We start from the raw sequence: 24,125 nt of genomic DNA on the forward strand, positions 1-24,125 counted from the left end.
ACCATCCTGTGTGGCCGCAACTCAGCAAAAGCTCTGAGCGCCCTCCAAATCCCGAGCGTCCCCACACAGTTCCAGTCCAGTCTGCCCTCCCTCTGCCGGAGCCCAAGGTGAGTGGCTGTGGCTGTTTCAGCCTCTGTCCCGGCTGCGCTGTGGAGCCGCCTGGGAGTGTGACCCGAGGGCGCTGCTCCCAGCTAAGGCCGCTGCCGAGCTGCCGACCGTGGGCTCCCAGCCCCCATCTCGCACCTTCGCAAGCCTACCGGGATCTAGTCAGTGTCCCTGGTTATATGGTCCTCGCAAGCTGCTTTTCCGTTGCGTTTTCCTGTCAATTTGTCTGTGTTTTAGTTGTAATTCCAGTTTGGTTCTGGGAGACGGTCTGTGCAGCTTCCGTTCCCTCTGCCGCTATTTTGGAATCTCCTCTCAAATCAGTCTTTAAAATGGATTGTCAATATTATTCAATCTAGTAATGATTAATTTAGCCAAGAAAGTTTAAATTTTCTGGTTTCCTATTAACTAATAGTATATTAGAGTAGTAATCCTACTCTAAATGAAGAAATGTCAGACTCATATATTCTTTTCCTTCCTATTGAATCAAAACTCCTTGCATTGTTCTTCCATAGCTAAGAGGAAAATATATATTCAGACACTTCATGTTGTCTAAGAGAAAGATGTCTGATTGTATGAACATCTAGGACCTGAATGAAGGCCATGTGTGATATCTACATAAGCATGAGATGTACACTGGTATTCCAATATCATATACCAGCTCTTAAACCATCCTACTAAATCAGAAATATTTCATTTGTAACAAGCCTCCAATTCCAGTTGGAGGCAGAATGACTATAAATTAAGATAGATTTGAGCATGGAACAGACTGATGTATCTCAGGGTAGGGGTGGATGGGAATAGGTTAACCAAAGAACTCATATACATATATTCATAACCAATGGGCACAGATAATAGTGTGGTGAAGGCCTGGGGGGGGGAGTGGAAGGAGGGGGGTAAGGGGGACAATTGGGGGACATCTATAATACTATCAACAATAAAATAAAAAATAAATAAAATTATGGTGAGGCATTCATAGAGATCAGTCTTATAGTTCATATGAAAACTTAATGTGTATGAATTTCACTCATTCAATAAACATATAGCAGGGGTCTAATACAAGCATTGACAATGGGAAAAACAACTCATAGTCTATTATCCATTGGGACCTCCCAAAGTAGTGAATATTCATATACAAACAAATGAGTACAGCTTAGAACGCCCTGTACTAACAGAAGGTATACCAGGGGAACACGGTGGCAGAACCAGAAACTGAAGTGGAAGAATAGATATGTTCTTGGTATAGTTTCGGGAGGAGAAAGCCACATTTTAAAGAACTCATCATGCCAGGAAAGAGGTGAAAGCCTATGGCAAAGCAAACAGCACATGCAAAGGCATGCAGCGGTAAGAGAGACATGAAAGGCCTCGACAGGAGTTTAGGAGAGATGCATGGCAGGGAAGACTGAGTCATGGGAAATGAGACAAAATAGGTAGGAGGGTGAAGATCTCAACCTTGTAAAACCATGCTAAAAAAAGCCCATCAGCAGCTGCAGCAAATGTCTCCATACCAGCTGAGACTAACTTTCAAACCGCCTACGTCTCCAAAAGTGCCAAATAATTAGACCTCACATTCCAACCTCCAAATAGGATTGCATTACACTCCCCAGTTCATGGTAACAGAAACAGTGAGCACTGGTGACTAGACCAGGAGTTCAGAGCTGGTCCTGCTATGGATCTAACCTTAGACAATCGGTTATATAGGTGCTTAGTTTCCTGCAGACACCAACCTACCAGAGGATGATAATAGATATTAATGAGGTTATTGCAAAAATCCAAAGCTTCTGAGCCATTTGAAGTTTCCCATATAACTACAAAGAGTTATTATTTCATTTGAGGAATAAGTGAGCCCCTAAAGTGGCCTCATTAACATCAAAACACAGGCAGAGACACGGCCAAAATTGACTCCTGATTTCCAAATCCAGATCATTTCTCTTCCTGGAAGATGACTTAGAAGAGTATTTTATTACTAAATGTAGCTGACAGTAAATTTAGATGATGACAAACTTATGATAGCATCTATTTTATGGTTCTTCCTTAAATCTTCTTAACTGTGACCAATAATGTACATGGAAATTTATTTCCAAAACCAAAGAATTCCAAGCAGACTTGGAAATTCTGAAATAAAGAAAACACTTGAATTTTTTCTTACCATTCAAGTATTCAGTGATATAAGCTAAAGAATAAGATTCCCTTGTTGAGACTGCTGAAGAATAAGCTGGCTCAATGTAATAAGATTCCATGAAAGAGTATCATACATGTTTCTCAGAACAGAGAGGCAATAATCACAAATACAGCACGTTCAGGTGAACAGTGGTGCTTTTTGGCCCAAAAAGCCACAAATGCTTAATGGGTCCTGTGGAGCACCAATGACAAACTCAACCACATAATTTAGTGCTCTTCTGTATCACATCGTAAAAACAGCAGCAAGTAACTAAAATATGGATGGAGGTGTCACAGAGCACAAAAGTAAACCCTCCAAAATCATTTATTTTCCAATGAAACATTGTTGGCACCTCAAAGGATAACAAGAGATTTTGGAACCTTGATATTTAACTCGGAGAACTCGGCTAGAAATGGAAAGCTCGAGGATACAGAGCCGTACATTGTTCCTTTTCAGCTGCAGCTAAACATTCTTGATTGTGCCAGAGAGAATCATTTTCATCAAAAGAAGCCGGTAACAAAATAGAAACATTCTTTACAAACATTCACTCCTCCTTCAAGTTCTTCTTAAACACGTCCTTTCAACAAGGTACAGTGCTGGGCACTTCAGAGGATACAAAATCCCTGCCATCAAAGATCACCTAGCCCAGTCAAGAAGATAAACAAGCAAATACGTAATAGCAATGAAAGCATGAACAGTCCTTGTGAAAACCTACTCTAAATTGAGAAGAAGGAGATGTTACTTAAAGCCAAGTCACAGAAAAAATAGAGGGGAGCAGGGAGGCTTCCAGATGTGATTTCATGTGCACAGAAGGAAGGAAGAATATTTCAGATAGAGTACAACCTGAGTAAGAGAGGAGACAAAGTTTATTATCTCCTTACAGTGGACTAGGGGCCACTGTAGGAGCGCAGGGAAGTGTAGAGCATAGAGGAGAGAAAAATAAAACGTATGACAAATACATATACTTCTTCAGGGAGCCTCTCCCTACATTCAACACTTTTTTTTAAAGGTCTCACCTGTAGGCCTCCTCAGTAGCTGTGCCCAGTTCTCCTATACCCTGTACCACAATGAACTGAAACAGTCAATTGATTTGCTACCTCCCACACTTGCTTACATACTGCTTGAGGACAAGAGACAGGTCTTATTTGACTTTGCATTTCCTGTACTTTGCACAGTCTGAGGCAAATAGAAGCCTCTTGAAAAATGTTTTCTGAATGAATGATTGAACCAGTAAACCAAATTATTCCATCAGTGACCAGATATTTAAGACAGATTCTGCTCTCAGGAACCTGAAAATGCAAGACATCCTCTGGAACATCTCAGCACAATACAAGAAGGCAATATATGATATTGTGCAAAAATCGGTGTTCCCGGCAAAAATGTATCTAGGAGGTGAAAAAAGGAGGCTAGTTGAACCAGTTAACTTTAAACGTCCCTTCCAAATCTGAAAGTCAACATAAAAGCGGTAAAATGGGACTGGGTTATAAAGGGCACTAAAAGTCAATATAAGAAAGTTTGGACTGGAGGTGATGAACACACAATATAATATTCAGATGATGTATTATAGAATTGCACCCCTGAAACCTATATAGTTTTATTAACCAATATTACCCCAATAAATTCCCCTTTTTTAAAATAAAATTTTGGAGTTTTTAATGGGAAACAAAAATTCTGGCTTAAAGAATTTTAAAATTGTGTTTTAAAAAGATGGTTATAAGAAGGACCCTAAAATCTAGAGGTAAGAAGACCAAAAATCCAAGCGAAAAGACCGAGGCCTCAACGCCAGTGGGAACAGAAGCAAGGGACGAATGAGAGAGAGAGAAAAAAGGAGAAAGATCAGAATTTACTAACTAAATAATTTTGACAAGAAAAAGAGAATTAAAAATGATTCAAGGTCTTAATAAATATGGCCAAGAGAATAATGGTATCTAAGCTACCTTCTCCAAAAAAGGCAAACAATTCTCTCACTTCCAAAGAAAAGCAACACTCAACATGTGTCTCTGAATTAGAATCCTACCTGGAGTGTGTATTTGCAATGACAATTTCTGGGACTGTTCCCAAAATTACTAAATCAAAATCTAGAGTATTAGGGATTGGGAATCTGAAAATGTGCATTTTATAACAAGCTTCCCAGGTGATTCTATGCACACTGAAGTCTGAGACCCACAGACTAATTACTTGTTGTCAAGTAATTAAACATCAGTATCAAAAATAAAAATGATATATAAATGTTTAACTATCTGATCTCCTATTTTGACTCCTTGGGTTGTTTTTAATTGTTTTCCCCTATGATTTAAAACGATTTTCCTACAAACTTTCTTGTTAGAAACATTTTGTCAAAATTCTTAGTTGTTTTTTTTTTAATTTTTTTTCCTTTATTGATTTTAGAGAGAGAGGAAGTGAGAGGGAGAGAGAGATAGAAACATTGATGAGAGAGAACATCAATTGGCCACCTCCTGCATGCCCCCTACTGGAGATCAGGCCCACAACCTGGGCATGTGTCCTGACCAGGAATTGAACCAGCAACCTCTTGGTGCATGGGTCAATGCTCAACCACTGAGCCACACCGGCTGGATTCTTAGTTAATTTTTATAAGTGAAACTGTTTCTTAAATATCTACCATGTTTTCTTATCTCTTCTAAACCTTGATCATTTTTATTTTTCTTTGTCAGATCTAATTTAACTTTTTTCCATTTTCATTAAAGTTTGAAGATTAAACTCAGAAAAAAAATGAATTCTGTCTTTAAAGCTTTTTATACTAACTGATTACATTCTATTAACTGGTTATAAGTATATTTAGTGAAGTCTCAAAAGAATCTGCAGTTTTCATGCTTTTCCCATCCTAAATTGCACCTGTGATTATCATTTAATTTTATCTATTAAACTTGAAAGCACATATAAATACAACATGCTATTTAATGTTATAAGCCCTCTTGATCATCATCATTTCACAATAATCACCTATCCCATGCATGTTTACCATTATAAAAGACCCACATAAAAAGTGTGTATTTTTCAGTCCTAGATGGAGATGAATTTAATAGATTGGTATGTTGAATCACCACAGTTAAAACAGTGTGAGCTTCTGGGATTAAATTTACACATTAAGGAAACCTACACATTGCTCCCTCGTCCAATGACTCCTGGAGTTATTACCAAATCGATTCCTATGCACATATTTCAACGAGTAAGTCATGGAGCGTTCAAATCCCCGTGCTGTGACCCCTGGGTAGTACTGCCAGCATCACTGCTTGGCAAGAGTTGAGACACAGGCCTGGGCGGAAAGCTGAAAAGCAGATCTCAATATTGCTTAAGTTTTGACAGGCTTGAATGTATTATACAGATACTTTTCTCAACCTCTCAAGATAACTATATTTTATTTATTACCAGTAGCAATGCCACAGTTCGTCCATCTCCTTTGGACGAGAGCCACAGGAGTTACAGGAGGAATGTGACATAATGACAGACTGCCTCCTTCAGCTCACTTCTGCTTAGTCACAAACATTTGCCTTTTCTCAGAGTTCTGCATTACCTTGCTACATACACGGTATTGAAACTTGGAGGCAAGAATTTACAGCTTGTTGTCTGATTAATTTATATTTTCTTCCGGCCTTGGGGAAAACGGGCAGCCAAAAATAATACCGAAAAACTACAATGAAGTGTTGCTTAGACACTTGAAGTTCTAACTGATGCCATCAGTAAGATAACAACAAAAAAGTGACTGAAGTTACTGTAAGTCTCCAAGTCCATTCCTTTTCCTAGAATGGATTTTCTTTTCAACATTCTCCCTTCCGACAAAAAACACACCCTCCGAAACTCAAAGCCTTAATTTTTATCGAAATGTAGCTGGTAGAGGACAAAAAGGTCTCTCTAAACCAAAGTCAACAAAATCAATAAGGATTTCTACAAAAAGTATAAACTACTCTCACAGGGTCATTTTCATACTTCACTTATGAATTGTTCTTTCATAAACACTCATAACAACACTTCTATTTCTTGCCAGTATTCTTCCTATGTGCATACACGTTCTTTGTTTGTCACAAAATAATTCCATATATGCATCATTGTATCAGGTCTTTTTCACTGACACTGTGTTTTATTATTTATAATTCAGGGAACAGTCCCAACAGTTATTGAACATTTGCTATGGCAACTTGACATACATTTAATCCTTGAAAAAAAACTTGTCAAATAGCCATTGTTTTTATTGTATGGGTTTTTTCCCCTTTATTTTATTTTGTTGTTGTTGTTAATACTCACCTGAGGATATTTTTCCATTGATTTTCAGATAGAGTGGAAGGAAATACATCGATTGGTTGCCTCCCACAGAACCCCAACTGGGGCAGGGATCCAACCTGCAACCCAGGCACATGCCCTTGACCAGAAATCGAACCCTTGACCCTTTGGTCCAAGGGTTGACACTTTAACCGTTGAGCCAAACCAAACAGGGCATTATTTTTCCCCCCATTTATCCCCCATATACCCTCTTCAGCCTCCCCCCTCCCCCACACAGTCACCAAAGTGTCATGGGTGTGCATGAGTTCTTTCTCTTTCAAATAACCACTATTATGCCTTTACAGCCAGGACAAGGACAATGACGATGAAACAGCTGTGAGCAGCAAAGCCATGATTCCAGTCCAGGTCTGCCTCGCTGCACAGCCCTCCTCTCGGCCTCTGCACTCGACTGCCCCCCAAATATTCTACCACATGCAAACAGCACCCCTAGGTCAGTGAGTCTCAGCCTTTTCGTCCCTAGCACATATAAAATAATCACTAGAATTCTGCAGCACACCAAAAAATATATTTTTTGCTGATCTGACAAAAAAAAATAGGTATAATTTTGATTCATTCACATCGGATGGCTACTGTTGTGTTGACTGTTGTCATTTTTTTATTTGGCAATCTAAGGGGAAAGAGGTCGGTTCTCCTGTTTTAAAAATTCATGGGGCTCACCAAGTGTGCCCCGGCAAACAGGTTGAAAATCGCTGCTCTAACTCACCACAATTACGTTTTATAAAAAAAAAGAAAAGGCTCTTCTTCATTTGTGATATTCAAGCTCTTTGTAGAAAAGAATGACTCAGCAACATACACAGCAAAAGCCGTGATTTCAAAGACTGGACGTCCAAACGTACTTGTAACTTTCCACTTGTCGGCAGGAGGAGACTGTGATGAAGGAGTCGGTCCGCGCACTGTAGGCGAGAGGGCCGGGCAGAAGAGAGCCCGGGAGGAACCTCCCAAAAGCGTAGCTTTCCTGCTCAAACACCATCAGCATCCCATCCATGGACTGGATACAAATTAAATCTCGACCTAAAGAAGAATGAGAGAAAATTGGGTGTCCTATTCTTAAATATAATGGTTATAATCATCACTACCCGCCACAAATATGTCATAGTTCATTGTTTACCCCAGGGGGCAAAATGAGCAATTCAAACTTTAAATTACAAACTGATGAAGCTATCGGATCATCATATATCAGCATATATACACACGTTTCCTAATTTTTAAAGGATTCAGATGCCTATAATTTTAAATACATTTATTTTCATTAACTGTGTGCTAAAATCTTTAGCTGAAGATAATCCCTAAGAACAGTCATGACTCTTTGCAAGATATCATTTTCCCCAAAATCAGAAATAGAACAACTGATCTGCATAAGGCCAATTTTCTTCATACTTTAAGTGTACTATATCAGCATCGACACCCAAGGTAATATGGAATTGTTATTACAGGACTTACCATAGATGGTAAGTATGGATTGGAGATGACAAATTAATTAGGGGACTGGCCTTTTATTATTCCTTTAATGAGTAGCTTGATTGTTCTCTGACATTTCTTCCCTATATAATCACACTAGCAGAACATGGAAAGTTATCACAACTAGATCTTTCTTGGGTTAGGGATACTATAGTATCACAGAAAATACCACCATTTTCATCTCAATATATCTTAAAAACAGTGGACTTCATAGTAAATACTCGTAGACCGGTAGTAGAAGACACTTCAAAACCAGTCTATAGTTCAGGGTAATCATTGATTAGTATTTTTCACTAATATATATTATGGTTCTAACAATGTAGTTCTCAGAATCAGGTTACTGATATCCCAGGGGCTTCAGCCTCCCCATTTGTAAAACAACTGTTTCTGTACAAGAGTTCCAGAGTCAGAGATAAGATGTACAAGTCTCCACCTGGACAGAACGCACAATACGCCACAGCTTTATGACGACGATTATTGTTACCTGCTTCCCCAGCTCAGAGAAAACAGCAAATTAGAAAAGTGTGAAGACAGACAGCTGTCAACAATGACAGCTACACCTGAGCAAAAAAGAAGACAGAACATCTGCAAAATAATTTTTTGAAAGGAACATTCTGGGCTCAGCGCAGGAGCAATTACTAGACCTATATCACTCAATGTACTTGCAGTGATTAATATTGTTTTGAATAGCTCAGTCCTTAAAAAGCAGAGCTTGTGGCAGAGATGCTACCTGCTGCCCCAGCTGTCACCCTTTCTTTCGATGCCTGAATTATCACTAGACCCGTGGCCATCCAGAACAAAAGCTTCTCTTCCAGGCCTCTAATACAGGCACATCACATGATTATGTTCTCACCGATAGATGGGAGCAAAGGTGACATGTACAACCTCTAAACATGCCCTTAAAAGGACCGAGCGTGCACCCCTGTCCCCTCTCCCCAGCACTGTGGCAGGGCTGGAGCAGCTATCTAGGCCTTAGCAACGGGAGCCACGTACTGCGTACAACAGAGCTCACCCACCAGCCCTGGACCACTTGATGTCCAGGTGGTTAAATAGGACAGAAATAAACATCTTCCTTACTTAAGCCATCATTCAGTTGGGTCTTTATTAAAGCAATCAAACCTGTTATTTAAATAGCAGAATTTATCTGAGCCTAAAGGTCCATCTAGCAATGCTAAATTTTAGGATTTAGTTTCACCTGATTGAATCCTGGTACCAAAGAAAAAACAAAAAAAACCAGCAGATACAGGAACTGGAATATGACTACGTGTTGGATAACACTAAGAACCGTTAACTTCCACAAGCGTGCTCAGGGGACTGTGATTACCTAAGAGAACGCTCCTCCTGGGCGGTGCGCACTGTGATATTTATGGTGAAGTGGCACCAGATCTGTAACTTATCTTAAAATGGCTCATCAAAAAAATATGTGTCTACACATGTACATACATTCACAACTGTTGACTAGATGGTGGAAATGAGTGTCCATGTTACTTTTCCTGATATTTAAATTTTTTCATACTAAAAATGTAGCCCAATAAAATAAAGTGTTTAAATATATGTCTTTTGTATACAAATGTTCTTTCTTAACACTCCAGGGGGAACTGAGCATTAACGAGCTGAGCAAGATCTAGAAGGAGAGTGATAAATCCAGTTTTAATAAGTCAAGAATCAGAGACACGAAAGAAATTCAATCAATGAAACACTTATGCAATGACCTTGACCTTTGAAGACGGATATTACTGAAACCAAATATACTCTTGATATCTGCATTATTAAAGGATGTGAGGTGAGACCATGTGTATTTCCAAGCAGCATTTCAATATGTCGAATATCATTCAATCACAAATCTTCAGTCTCCCAAAGACCTCAAACAAGTGGTCCTCGAAGTGGGGCTCCCAGACCACCAGCTATCAGCTTCCTTTAGAAACTTCGAAGAAATGAAGATTCTAGAGTCCCACTCCAGATCTACTGAGCCAGAACATCTGGTGTTAGGACCCAGCAACTGCAGTTTTTAACAAGCCCTAGAGGCTATTGGATGCATGCTCAAGTAGAACACTGGAGCCCCAGAGAAAACTTGGCTCCTTAGCATGGTATATGAGGTCTTGTTTCTGAAACTCTGGCAATACAGAGGAGAGTACTTAATATACCGTCCATGTGGGTTGGAGTTCAGCTCCACCAATTATTAGCTGTGAGCTTGGGCTCAAATTTCTTTACCGACAAGAGGGCATACCTACCTTAGTTGTGAGAATCGAATGAAATAAGGTACTAAACTAGATCCAACAGGTGCTACATAAACCATCCTTATTATTCTATAATTATTGTCTAAGTCTCATATGACATGTTGAATTAGTGTTGAACTGCTCGCTGTCTCCCACACGCACTGTGACGGGGCACGCTTCCCTGCTGTTGCTTATGTCATTACCTTTCCCTGAAGGACACTTTCATTTTTCTTCCGCTCGTCTAGGAAACATTTGCTGGCTGCCTCCTGGTCACCCATCCCCCTCTTCACTCAGCTGTAACCATGAGGTTTGACTGAGACTCACTTTATTCTCAGCTTGAGGGTAGGTCCTGACTTATGGAAACCAATAAGTTTATCTAGCCAGTGATTGGCTCAGGGACTGGTATAATTTATAGCCAATGGAGAAACTAAATCCTTAGACTGAGCTGAATAGAGGAAAACCTCCTCTTCCCCCTCGGGGAAAAGCGTGTGAGGAGGGTCAGGTATGGAATCACGGAGGCCACTTGACTTTTACACGGGCACAGTTGAAACAGGCCACGGAAGACCTGGTTTGACCAGTGTGTCAGGCCCACTTGGAGTCGATCCTACCTGTGAACTTTGCAGGCAACAAATCCCCATAGACATTGAAGCTTCTTTGAGTTGGGTCTCTGTCCCTGCGTCAAGTGGATCATCCCTTTTGTCCTCCGAGAGACATCACAGGCTGAGGATCATGTCTTCCTAGAAGCCTTCTCTTTCCCCTCAACCACCCTCCATCTGTGACCCCTTCCAGACCTCCACCTTACAACTAATTATCAATTGAAATGATCAGTTTTCACATCTCTCGTTCACAGGCTGGAGCCGATTTTGTTCATCTCGGTAAATCCTACAATGACGAAATGCCCGGCACCCAGGAGATACACTGATAAATGTGTGTTGAGCTGAAGCTAGGTAAAATAATTTATTCATCTCAGCTCGATGGGCTGAGAGTTGGTTCTGTGGGTTTCACACACTGCATTGGAAGTAAGTGCTTTATTTATTACGATCCTGGCTGCTGACGTTTAGAAAAATGCAGGGATCAAGCCAAAACATTACTCAAAAATAAATAAATAAATCTTTCAAATCACTGTTTTGGAAGCCACTTCAGAACACATACCAGAGGCTCCCCTCACAGATAATGGGGACAGAAAGAACAGTCCAGAGAAGCCATGAAAAGCCTCCATAAAAGTGATGGGATTTCAGGAGCTATTTCAGTGACCCAGCCGTGAACCACACCCAGTGCTACCTTCCCACGTGCTCAGCTCCAAGATTACCTTGGGAGCTGTAAGAAACACAGACCAACAGCAATAGTCACTGCTAATGCCATTTACTGAGCACCTGTTATATTCCTGCCTTTGAGCTAAAATAAACATTTATCTAGCCTATTAGCTATGATCTCCTAATAACTCCAGCAGGTGGACAATTGTACCATTCTACACTTAAGAAGACTGAAACCCACAAAGTTTAAATAATTTGCCGAATGCCAAAAAGTTAGAAAATGACGATGCTATACTCAAATCGGACACCATCTGGCTCCATTATGCCATGCATGGTCTCCAGGAGGCTCTGTTATACCACACAAAATCCATTTTTTAAAATAACACAAATTAACAGACAATCTAAATGAGGTGAAACAGACTAAGTACTACAGAAAATCAAAGAGCTTAATGACAGTGAACTTCGTGGGAAAGGTTTCCTGATAAAGGTAGGACGTACTGAGACTGAGAAGGGTAGGTGGAATGAATAGGAGTCAAAGGTAAAAGTAGAGGAATTTTCTGGGAGAGAAAAGGAACATAGAAAAACATGCGGAGGCAGTTAGACTTGATCCAGTGAATGGATCAAGTTTTACCAACAGGGCCTGAAAAGTAAAAGCAACTGATCAAAAAGATGACAATATCTTAATGATGCTTCTTCAAAATGTATGTGTAAACTATACAGACAAAAAATATCTTTTAACGTTGAAATAATTAGGAAGATTTCATCAGAATTTTAAATCTGGATGTTTATCCAATTGGTTAAGACCATGACGAGAGAAAAAAATAACCATTTGATTTGTAAGTTCTAGGAACAATTGGAGAAAAATCTACCAAAACAGGTTTGAAAGGATTTTGGAAATCGGTATTTTTCATTTTCAAAGGCAAAGAAAATTGTTGATGCCTGTGGGACCGGGGGGTGAAGGCAGGAAAGTTCCATTATGGTAGCCTCATGAAATGAATATTTATTAAACAGTGTCTCATTTCCTGGTGTTAAAATATCATGCAGTCAAAGCTTTATCCTGATGCATATGCATGAACTGGAAATCAATCACATATTGAACTGGCTGCTAGAGTAACAGTTTTCTCCACTGAACCGGAGTCTCTTCACTAACATGGTAGAGAGCAGTGTGCCTGTGAGCCTGCCCAGTCCTTTCTCCCATGCATGATCCAGAGCATCTTCCATCATTCATGATTATAGTAACGAGGGCCCCATGGAGGTTTGGTCCTGAATACCATTTCCTCCATTTGTCTGCTGTCTTCTTCCTCCTGTGGAATCGATGCGGCAGAGTAGGTGGAGCGGCAGGCACACATAAGAGAAGATCACCATTACTCAGCACACCGCATGTTTTCTGAATCCCTCTGCGCTCGTATTTCTTTTACACAATGAGCACAAATACAAGTGAAGAAATGCAAACGTGACCTGTGGCCAAGCATATATTGCAGTTCAGTGTGCAGCTGTCAAAAATACTTGGTCTTCCTCCAAGTCTGAAAAACACATGAAAAACAGCTGTATAGGTAGTCAAAAAGGCAGACAGGAAGCATCAAGAGACTGATACATAGGAACAGAAGAGTCCAAAAGTCTGTGGTACTTCCGCTGGTTTTACACAGGCTCGGAAACATTTCTGTTGTTGTTGTTACATAAAAACTGAAACACTAACTCATTAATCTTTATTGCAAATCTAACTCAAAAATGACACAACGTGTTTGCTATGAGCAAGGACATAAAAATGTTCAGAGCAGAATTTCAACACACACTTAAAAACAAATGGTAGATGGATTTCTTGAGCTTGCAGGATTGGGAATTTGTCATTAAGTATCATTTTTGCACTTTTTCACTCATTCATCATGCAAATGAAACAACCACCATTGTTTTGAGATTCATGATGCAATTGTATTATGCTTAATAATTAATAATTGGGCCCTGGCCAGTTTGGCTCAGTGGTTAGAGCGTCGGCCTGCGGTCCGGAGAGACCCGGGTTCGGTTCCCGCTAAGGGCACATAATTCGGTTGCAGTTTGTCCCCGGCCCTGGTTGGTCGTGCGGGTGGCAGCCACTCGATGTGTCCCTTCACGTCGATGTTTCTCTCTCTCTCTCTCTCTCTCTCTCCCCCGCTCTATCTGAACAAAAAAAAAATGGAAAAATGTCCTCGGGCGAGGATAAAAATAATAATAATAATAATAATTAATAATTGGTAATTAACTGAATAAGAAATAGCTAGCTTCTTTATGATTCTCTTCCTCATATTCTATTTTATTTGAATAACCCGTGCCTGATAATAATGTAGTATTCAAGTAGACTCTCAGTCTAAAACCTTAGTAATAAATAAATAAATAAATAAATAAATAAATAAAATTTAAAGCCCAAAGCAAACAGAGTAAATCAATAAATAGAATACATGTGTTGAGCTAAATAGCTATTATTTTAAAATACTACCAGGGAAAAATTACACAAATTTTCAACTATTATTCAAGTGTTACCCCAATAAATAACTTCATGAAACTAATTACTTTAAAACTCAAGAAAATAAAAATTGGGTCTACCTACTAACTCTTCCTATGAACTTGCCTTTTGACATTTTAATGTGTCTCATTTTCATAGGAACTTTAATAGCCCTACAAAGACCTCTAGTGTGTATCCCACCAAGCTATTTATCACAGTTTTCCCCCTAAACTGTGAACAAGGTTAATAACATATTATAAAGAAATTACAGCCATTCATTAAATTAGCATTATATGTGATGGATTCAATATGCATGCAAGGTTCAGTTAAAAAGAGAAGGCCCTGAACGTTATATTATCACTTGCACCCACAAAACAGTGAATAAGTTACTTTGTCAGACAGATGTGAATATCATGAAAGGCTTGATAACTTTCTTGGGATCTCACGTTCATTCAGCAAATTCCACCAACGTTCACTGAACGCCTAGTATGGGCTGGAAGAGACACAGTCGCTACCCTCAGAAATTTTCATGGCCATGAGCGTTCATCAATTCAATGCTGCAACAATGTAAGAACAGAGGCATATCCAAATAATTTAACAGGCTAGGGAGCATGGTTAACAGTGTCTGGAAGAATCAAGCACATAGATAAAACACTTGGGTCTTGCAGATTGAGAAAGAGTTGGCCGGATATTCAGAGAAGCAGAAGCAGAGGGCATACTATGCACAGAGGCATGGGTTACAGGGGAGCTGCATCGAGAAAGGAGTGAGGTCAGCGAACTATGAGGGTGGGGTAGGTAAGCGAGACACGCCTCATGAAGAGGATTGTGCTCCTCTGCGCTGACGGCAAAGCCGCAATTTGAGGCCAGATCTGCCACATTCTTACACTGGTCCTGAGCAACCAACAGCTTCCTCAACGGTAAAGCAGTGGTCCGAGGAGGTTGCACGATCCTGCCAGGATAAAATGCACGATCCTGCCAGGATAAAATGCACGATCCTGCCGGGATAAAATGCACGATCCTGCCGGGATAAAATGCACGATCCTGCTTGGATAAAATGCACGATCCTGCTGGATAAAATGCACGATCCTGCCAGGATAAAATGCACGATCCTGCTTGGATAAAATGCACGATCCTGCTGGATAAAATGCACGATCCTGCCAGGATAAAATGCACGATCCTGCCAGGATAAAATGCACGATCCTGCTTGGATAAAATGCACGATCCTGCCAGGATAAAATGCACAATCCTGCCGGGATAAAATGCACAATCCTGCTGGATAAACTGCGCGATCCTGCCGGATAAAATGCGCCGAAAGCACGGCATGCTGCCTGCCGGCCGGTAAGCACTCAGTAAATGAGAAGTAAAAGATCTCCCTGGACTGCCTATTCCCTACAGACCAAATTACATGAAAAACCTAAAATGGAGGGGGAAACATCCTTCCAAGTAAAAAAGATAAAATTTCATGTGAGAAGAAGCACAGACACAATCAGAAATTCACCCTTTTTGCAAAGCAACAGGTTTTTAAGACGGTGAGAACTATTTTTAAAAATCTCTCAAAACGTAGGTCTGTGTAAACAGCTGGCTATTCGAGATGATTTTCTGCCCACTTTAAGTTCACTTTCCTCAAAACAACCTTTTCCCCGATGTGATAACTCCCGGATTCTCTAAAGAAGTGTCTCTCCGTGTAGTGAGTGAGCCAGAGAGCCCTCCCAGGAATGAGCTGTCTCTGCCCCGCACCCGCCCCCCACACACACACCCATGTTCTTCCCCAGCCTCTCTCCTAGTGATGATCTTTGCAGGATGTCCCTGAGTGACATAGGAAGACAAGACACATGTCATACAGAAGAGCCCTTACTCATTAGCCTTCCTTTCTTCCATCGCATCCAAAAGAAAAAGTCTGAAAGGGTGAATATAATGCCGGTGTATAATTTTGTTTTTAAATAACTAGTTTCAAAGTGAGCTATGTTTTTCCACATAATAACCCATTGAGATAAGAAACCAAGACAAACCCCACCCCAGAAATATTAAAAAACAGAGAAATGTTTAAATACCTTTTCATGGTACACAAATATTCCTTATTTGCAATATTAGCAGTCCCATAAAGCAAGAACTCCAAAAGCTAAATATTTGCTTTTTATTTTCTGTTAATTCTCTTAATCCTAAAATCATCAGTTTATCAAAAGAAAGAACAAGAAAAAACACTGGACTCACTATAACCAATTTACTTAGGTTGTGAAAAAATAACTAAAGTCAGAAAAACCTCAGATGAGGTTCAACTTTATCCAACTCATATAATTTTAAAAGGCAAATCAGAAGTCAAGGAAAATGACAAAGGTGATTTCAAGCTTCCTCAACCTGATACTTATCACAAAGGTCAATGTGCTGTTTAACCATTGTTGTGTCTATTAAAAGTCCTTGGATTCTTCTCAAAGAAGCGGTTAAAATCCCATACCTTTCATAAAAGTCATAAAAACAAACAGAACAAAGTAAACATCACTATATGGATGCAGTCGTGTTATGAACACGCTCAAAACCTCCAAGGGCCCTGGCCGGTTTGGCTCGGCGGCTAGAGCTGGTGGGAAACGCAGAGTTGACTTGGACCCCTCCCCTCAGCTAGTCCCCACCACCTCGCACTCCTAGTGACATACACCCTGAAGGCCTTTGAGCGTGTTAGTCTAGTTCAATTCACCTCAGGTGCCATTGCCCCGTCTCAGCCTCACAAGTCCTTCCGCTCATCCTCAGTCCCCAGGATCCAATCCCGCCGCTCTGAACCCTTCTCCCGTCCCCTTTAGACACACACAACCCTCTCCTGTTCTTTCTTAGTACATCCCGCATCACACCCCTTCTTTCTGACATTTTTCCTCATGCTACAGCGACATGTGGCATCTCTCTCCCCTCCCCCACGCCCATAATTCAAGCATAAATTCTTTGAAGATAAATCTACTTTCTTTCCTACAGTCCCTTGTAGGTTGGTGATCCAAAAATATCTGTTCAAGTCAACTGAACCCCCATAAAAGTAAAAAATCATGTTAAACTGTAGTACTAAGACGCCAACAGTCAGGAAGGGGGCCGAGGTGTTTGACAATATCACCAGATTGACATGGAAACCCCTTGAGGTCTGGCAGTACACTTTATTCACCACGTTGCCATACCTGCAACTGTCCCCAGGAGCTCAAAAAATATTTCTTGAATGAATGAATAGCATCAAAGTACAAATGGTACAGTAAAGGCCCTAAAGTAATTTGTTTAATCTGTGACAATTAAGAAACTGGAAGTCTACATTATTTTGGTACTATGGCAAAAGACAAGGTACTCATCGTATGTCCAACGTTAGCTACACTAAGAAATATTAAGAAGAGAGAGGAAAGATTCAGGATAACTCTGCTATTAAGAAAGATAAAGCCTAATGGAAAGACAGGAAATCAAGGTGAGATGCAGGAGGATCCCAAAAGGAAAATATATAAATGAGGGGAAACCACTGAGCCATAAAGAATAAACTATGGCCCAGCCAGTGTGGCTCCGTGGTTGGGCATCAACCCATGCACCAAGAGGTCGCCAGTTCTATTCCCAGTCAGGGCACATGCCCAGGTTGTGGGTCCAATCCCCAATGGGGAGCATGCAAGAGCCAGTCAATCTATGTTCTCTCTCATAGATGTCTCTATTTCTCTCTTTACAATCAATAAAGGAAAATTATGTTTTTTTAAAAGAATAAACTATGGAAGCCAGAAGAGGATACCAAAGGAGTAACTGATTTTTAGACCCATCAGTATTACATAAAACTCCACCTTCAAAAACACACACAGAATAAACTTTAAAGCTTTAGTAATTATTAGAGCCCTGGCTACAATAATTGTTCTCTGGATGATATGAAACAAGGGATTATTTATTACCAGCAGGAAAAGTACCCCAAAAAGGGTACTGCATAGGATACTCTCTGACTGCTCCCTATTCCCAGAGAAGATGGTATATCATAAAAGAACAAACGGAGTAAATGTCGATTAAAGTATTAATATGTAGTCAGGTGGCTCAGCTGGTTGGAGCTTGTCTAGTACACCAAAAGGTTGTGGGTTCGCTCACTGGTCAGGGTGAATACAAGGGGCAACCAATCGATGTTTCTTTCTCATTTTGATGTCTCTCTCTCTCTCTCTCTCTCTCTCTCAATATATCCTCAGGTGACAATTTTATTTTATTTTTTAAGTATTAATAATATATAATGGAAAGAGCAATGATTTTGAATCAGAGAGACAAGATGATAAGCTTTTAAAACCTGGCTCTGACACACCCTAGATGTGTGACTTTGGCTACTTTGTTTAATATCATGCAGTCTGTTTCTTCAAAGGCAAAATAAACCTTATCACAACTTCTGTACCCCACTGGGTTGCTGTGAAGATTAAAGAAAGTAATACATGCAAACTATGAAGTTTAGTACCTGAAACATGACAGAACTGTATGCCAATCCTAATCTCAAATTTAGCACTTTTAAGATAAACAATCCCTAGTGCCTACACTTATCTATATCTTGGGTAGCAGAAAATTTAGTCATTAAATTTCACTCCTCAGGTATAAAAGGGTAGGAGACATCTCAGGGGAAAGTTAGAACAAAAAGTGACCAGGAAGTTAGAAATGGTTCAGTTCAGAAATTAGTCTTTATTTGCTCAAGTATTTGCTAAAGTAGAGATTCCCAGGCTCTTGGATGTCACTGACGTATAAAATTTCAGAAATTCTTGGGGAGTATCAAAGGATTGTCAGCCTTGTGAACTGCCCAATCAGGAATTTATTTTAATCCTCATCCAAGGATATGTTTTTATTGATTTTAGACAGAGAGGAAGAGAGACAGACAGACAGACAGACAGACATCGGTCGGCTGCCTCCTGCACTCTCCCCAACTGGGATCAAACCCACAACCTGGGTATACGCCCTGACCAGGAACTGAATCTGCAACCTTCTTGTGTATGGGGCGTCGTCCCAACCAACCAAGCCACATGGTCAGGGAAGGAATTTTTTTTAAAAAACAGACTATTATCACCAACATTTTCTACAAAGACAATATATAACACACACAAGTAGAAAGTAGAAAATGTTAGCACTAAGTACAACCCTTTAATTGAACAAAATTTAGCTTCAGGAAAAATTCAGTACATTAGCTAATTTTATTTTTATTCCCTTAAGAACATTCAAAACTTAAACAGGGACGGCATTTGAGAACCATGATTTCATCCCAACATCAGCTACTTTTAAAGAACTCCCCAATCAGCACTTAAGAACCACTGTTATAAAGAACTTAGACAAGACATTTTTTTCTTTATAGGAACAAAGGAAAAACTGGTTCCAAAACCTTTTCAGGCCTAGGTGAGGAACGAGCATGTTCCATAATAAACATTCGGGCCCTTTACCAATTCACCAGACTTCTGAAACCAAAAGTAAAGCAAAGGCTCCCCCTGCTGGCCAGTAGAAAAAGCCTCTAATCCCATCAAAAGGCAACTGACATTTAAAATGTTTTCACAATACTGACTGGATATTACCTGTGCTCTTGCCATTCTCTATCAAAGACTAAGTTTTACTTCATGCCCTAAAACACTGGAATATAGCTCCACCTGATACTAATGTGAAAGACACATAGAACATGGTAACACTCCTAGTGTAATTCAATGCATCTTCCTAAAGCAGATTTCAAATTTCTTGGTTTCTGCTCTGTGCTCTAAAGGTTAACTGAGCTACAAGGTCATAGGAAGAGGAAATTAAAGAAGGCTAAAAAATTGACGTAGGTTTCAAGAGATTACGTGGAACAAAGGTAGCGATCGATGAACGCATTGATGACCGCTCAGAGACGTCTCCTGAGATTAAGAGGAGCAAATTACAGACTTCGAAATTAACCAGTTTGCAAGCACGGGCCCACGCCTTATTAGCACAGCCAACTAGCAATCCTTCTGTAACTTGGAAAGGTCAGGAACTACTGTTCTCATGCAAATGTGGAGAAAGCTCAGCTCAGCGAAAGGTTGATGGTTTCACAAGGACACACGATCGGTTAGGTAGCAAGACCAGAACTCGGCCCTCATCTCCAGTCCGTTCTCCAACTGAAAAGCGTGTGTAGAGTAGGTCCCCAATGACATACCTCTAAATCCTGTTCTCTTTTCAAATGCAACATGGCTGACCATACAACTGCATTTTGTATGTTTGTAGATAACATCAGATTTAAATATAAAATGTTAGCCCTGGCCGGTTTGGCTCAGTGGTTAGAGCACCGGTCTGCAGTCCAGAGAGACCCGGGGTTCAATTCCTGCTAAGGGCATGTACCTCGGTTGCAGTTTGTCCCCAGCCCTGGTTGGTGGCAGCCACTCGATGTGTCCCTTTCATGTCAATGTTTCTCTCTCTCTTTTCCTCTCTCTCCCTCTCACTCACTCTATCTTAACAAAAAATAAATAATAAATATAAAATGTTAAATGTTTCACTTGGGCAGACAAAACTTGATAGCGCTGCTTGCTGAATTCTTTGTTGAAATTTATTTATTTATTCTTACCTTCTTTCCAAAAGCACTGCTGACAAAGACGAATAAAATTAAACAAATTATAAAATAAGGAGATGAGGAGAATGGCAAATAAAACCCTGATCCTCCCACTAAAATGATTAAGCAAAATGTTGGTTAAAAGCAGAATTGTTAAGTACATCAATATTTTGCCAAAAAAGAAGAAGAAATAAAGTTCAGAAACCAAATACTAAGAGAAAGTGGGAACCTGCTAAGGTAAACAGCCTGCGGGGCATTTCCCTAAACCAGGTAACCAGCCTCAGTTTTCACGTCTCAAATGACCTATGATAAAGGAGGAAAACCTTGGGGCCCACTCTGTGTGGGGAATCTGATTGATCCTGTACATTATTTTCTTCCTCCCCGTCTAAAGCTAAGACCAAAACGAGCTTTACCCTCAATGTAAGGAGAACTTAGAAACAGCATTCCCCTTCAAGCCCAAGAGAAAGCAAATTAAAATGCACATCTCAAAACTTGGAACGAGATGAAGGGGGAAAAAATCTCTCCTAAGAATTCATAAACCCCAGGCTGATCTTAACGTGGTTTTTCAGACCAAATTCACCCTATTGGCTTGCCCAAGAAGACTCGATCTGTGAATTTACTGTAAAGAGATTCTGGGTTGGAAACCCCATAAAGCACCTGACAAAAGAAAATGCAAATCTTTGAAGGAGCGCATCAACCGCCCCCAAGGATAAAGTTCCAAGGAATATGACCTCGGGCAAAATCACAATATACAAGGAATTAAAGGCAACAGGAATAAGAAATGGCAAAAATAATACAGAGCAGAATCGGAACTGCAAAGACTTCATATACTGAAATTAGCAACAGAGAATACAAAAATACCACATTTTATGTTTAATGAAATAAAAACTGGTGTTAAAAACATGATCAAGAGGTTTTATCAATGACCAAGCAGATTTTTCAAAGAACCAAATAAATTTCGAGAAATTAAAAATAAACCAAGACTTAACCAAGTTAACAAAACTCCAAGAGTTGTTTCAATAGAAAGTGCTTTGTAAAAAGCAGTGACTTAGGAAACGAAACTACACTTAAGGAATAATCTAGAATGCATTCATAAGAAACAGAGAGAGAGAAAATACAAATGAAGGTAAGAGACATAAACAACAGGGTAAGATGGTCTAACATAGATCTAACTGGACTTTTATTTGGAAAATATGGAAGAGGCAATATTCAAAGAAATAATGGCTGAATATTTTCCAGAATTGTTGAAAGGTTCCAATTCTAAGCTTCGGTTTTAAACCATTAGATACCCAACAGAGAAACTGCAGAACACCAAAGAATAGAGAGAAAAACATGAACTAGCAATAGAGTAAGAGCTAGACCAAAAGATGAATTCTACACACCAATGGAAGCAGAACGTTATCTTTTTGTGTAGCAGGAAAAACAACTGTCCAAATAGCACTGTATATATACCACCTTTCCTCCCACCCCTCCCCAAAATAATTTTAATGTAATAAAACAAAGATTCTATTCACAATCGCAACCAAAGCAATTAGGTTCCTAACACACTGACTCTAACTCAAATTTCAGATCCTGACTTCCTTAGGAAGGCCAAATTAAGCAATATATCCCTAAAATATACCCTCATTAATATGCCTTTTTTTTCCCCTTCATAGCACTGTGGCTTTATACCTATTGTTATGATTATCTACTTTCTGTTGCTATGGGTTTGACTTCTTTTTTATTCCACATAAGTAATATCATTGCAGTATTTGTCTTTCTCTGTCCGGCTTTTTTCAGTGACCAAAATGCCCTCGAGGTTCAGCCACGTTGCTGCAAATAGCAGAATCGCCTTTCGTGTGGCTGAATAATATTCCATAGCATGTATCTACCACATCTTCTTTATCCATTCATCCGCTGATGGACACACAGACTGTTCCACATCTTGGCTATTGTGAATAATTCCGCAATGAACATAGGAATGCAGCTATCTCTCCAAACTGGTTTTCATATCCTTTGGATAGGTGCCCAGAAGTGAAATTGTTGGATCACATGGTAGCTCTATTTTTTTTTTGAGGACCCTCCATCCTGTTTTCCCTGGTGGCTGCACTAATTTACATGCCCACCAACAGCGGGGTTCCCCTTTCTCCACATCCTCAACTACACTTGTTATCTCTTATCTTTTTGATAATAGTCATTCTAACAGGTGTGAAGTAGTATCTCAGTTGTGATTTTGATTTGCATTTCCCTGATGATTAGTGATCTTGAGCATATTTTCATATACCTGTTTGCCATTTGTACGTCTTCTTTTGAGAAAAGTCTATTCAGTTCCTCTGCCCACTTTTTAATCTGATTGTTTAGGGTTTTTTCCATTGAATTATATGGGTTCTTAATAAACTTTGAATATTAAACCCTTATCAGATATGTGATGTGCAAATATTTTCTCCCATTCCATAGGGTGCTTTTTCATTTTGTTGATGATTTCCTTTGCTGCACAGAAGCTTTTTTTTTAATGTTTTTATTGATTTTTTTTTTTTTTTAGAGAGAGAGGAAGAAAGAGAGAGAGATAGAAACATTGATGTGAGAGCAAAACATCAATTGACTGCCTCCTGCATGTCCCCTACTAGGGATCGAACCCCCAACCAGGGCATGTGCCCTGACCAGGAATTGAACTGGGACCTCTCAGTCCATGGGACAATGCTCAATCCACTGAGCCACACTGGCCGGGCCAGAAGCTTTTAAGTTTGAATGCAGTCCCACTTGGTTTTTTCCTTTTTTTGAGCAGTGATTATTTACTTTTTTAATTCATAAGTAATCTCATGAATACATTTTTTTTTTTTATATCCTCACCCGAGGACATTTTTTTGACATTTTGTTCAGATAGAGTAGGAGGGAGAGAGAGAGAGAGAAACATCGATGTGAAAGGGACACACCGAGTGGTTGCCACCCACACGACCCAACCAGGGCTGGGGACAAACTACAACCGAGATACGTGCCCCTAGCGGGAACCGAACCCGGGTCTCTCCAGACCGCAGGCCAATGCTCCAACCGCTGAGCCAAACCGGCCAGGGCATGAATACATTTTTGCTATAATATTGTAATGATACCAAAAAAGGTCCCCTTTTCTATCCAAAAAGTTAAACAAAAATCTAACAGAAATAATAAATCTGGATGGTCATCCTTTGCTCAATAAGAAAAATGTAGCCCTGGTTGGTGTGGCTCAGCAGTTAGAGTTTTGGCTTGTCACTGAAGCATCTCAGGTTGGATTCCCAGTCAAGGGCATGTACTTGGTTTGCAGGCTCAATCCCTGGCCCCTAATCAGGGCATGTGCAGGAGGTAACCAATCAATATGTCTCTCTCACATCTCTGTCTCTCTCCCCTGTTCTCTTTCTCTCTCTCTGTTCCTCTCTCCCCCACTCCCTTCACTCTCTCTAACAATCAATGGAAAAAAATCCTCGGGTGAAGATTAAGCAAAAAAAAGAAAAAGAAATGTATACTAGTTACTCCTTGCTACTCTTATTATGCTCACTTTTGATCATCAGGCAACTTTGCTTTTAATATAAAATTTCTAATATTTCTATTCCCCTTTTGATTTTTAGAGTGTTAAATGATACTTTTTTCCTTTCCAGTTTTAATGAGGTACAATATTTGAAAGTAGTTAGAAGAGTATATATCCTAAGAG

General features: G+C 39.9%; 1 protein-coding gene across 11 annotated transcripts in view; it reads right to left on the minus strand.

The window, feature by feature from the left end:
• BBS9 (Bardet-Biedl syndrome 9) overlaps positions 1-24,125 on the minus strand; it is a 378,994-nt gene that overhangs the window by 284,232 nt on the left and 70,637 nt on the right. For 10 of the 11 annotated variants that reach the window (XM_036246696.1, XM_036246699.1, XM_036246695.1 and 7 more), the window contains one exon: positions 7,396-7,570. In XM_036246696.1, the coding sequence (XP_036102589.1) occupies positions 7,396-7,570 (175 nt within the window). Of the gene's footprint in view, positions 1-7,395; positions 7,571-12,757; positions 12,961-24,125 lie in introns of those variants that run through there. The other variant, XM_036246700.1, reaches the window with a different exon arrangement.

This window comes from Molossus molossus, unplaced genomic scaffold (genome assembly GCF_014108415.1).
Source record: "Molossus molossus isolate mMolMol1 unplaced genomic scaffold, mMolMol1.p scaffold_m16_p_7, whole genome shotgun sequence".
Classification (NCBI taxonomy): domain Eukaryota; kingdom Metazoa; phylum Chordata; class Mammalia; order Chiroptera; family Molossidae; genus Molossus; species Molossus molossus.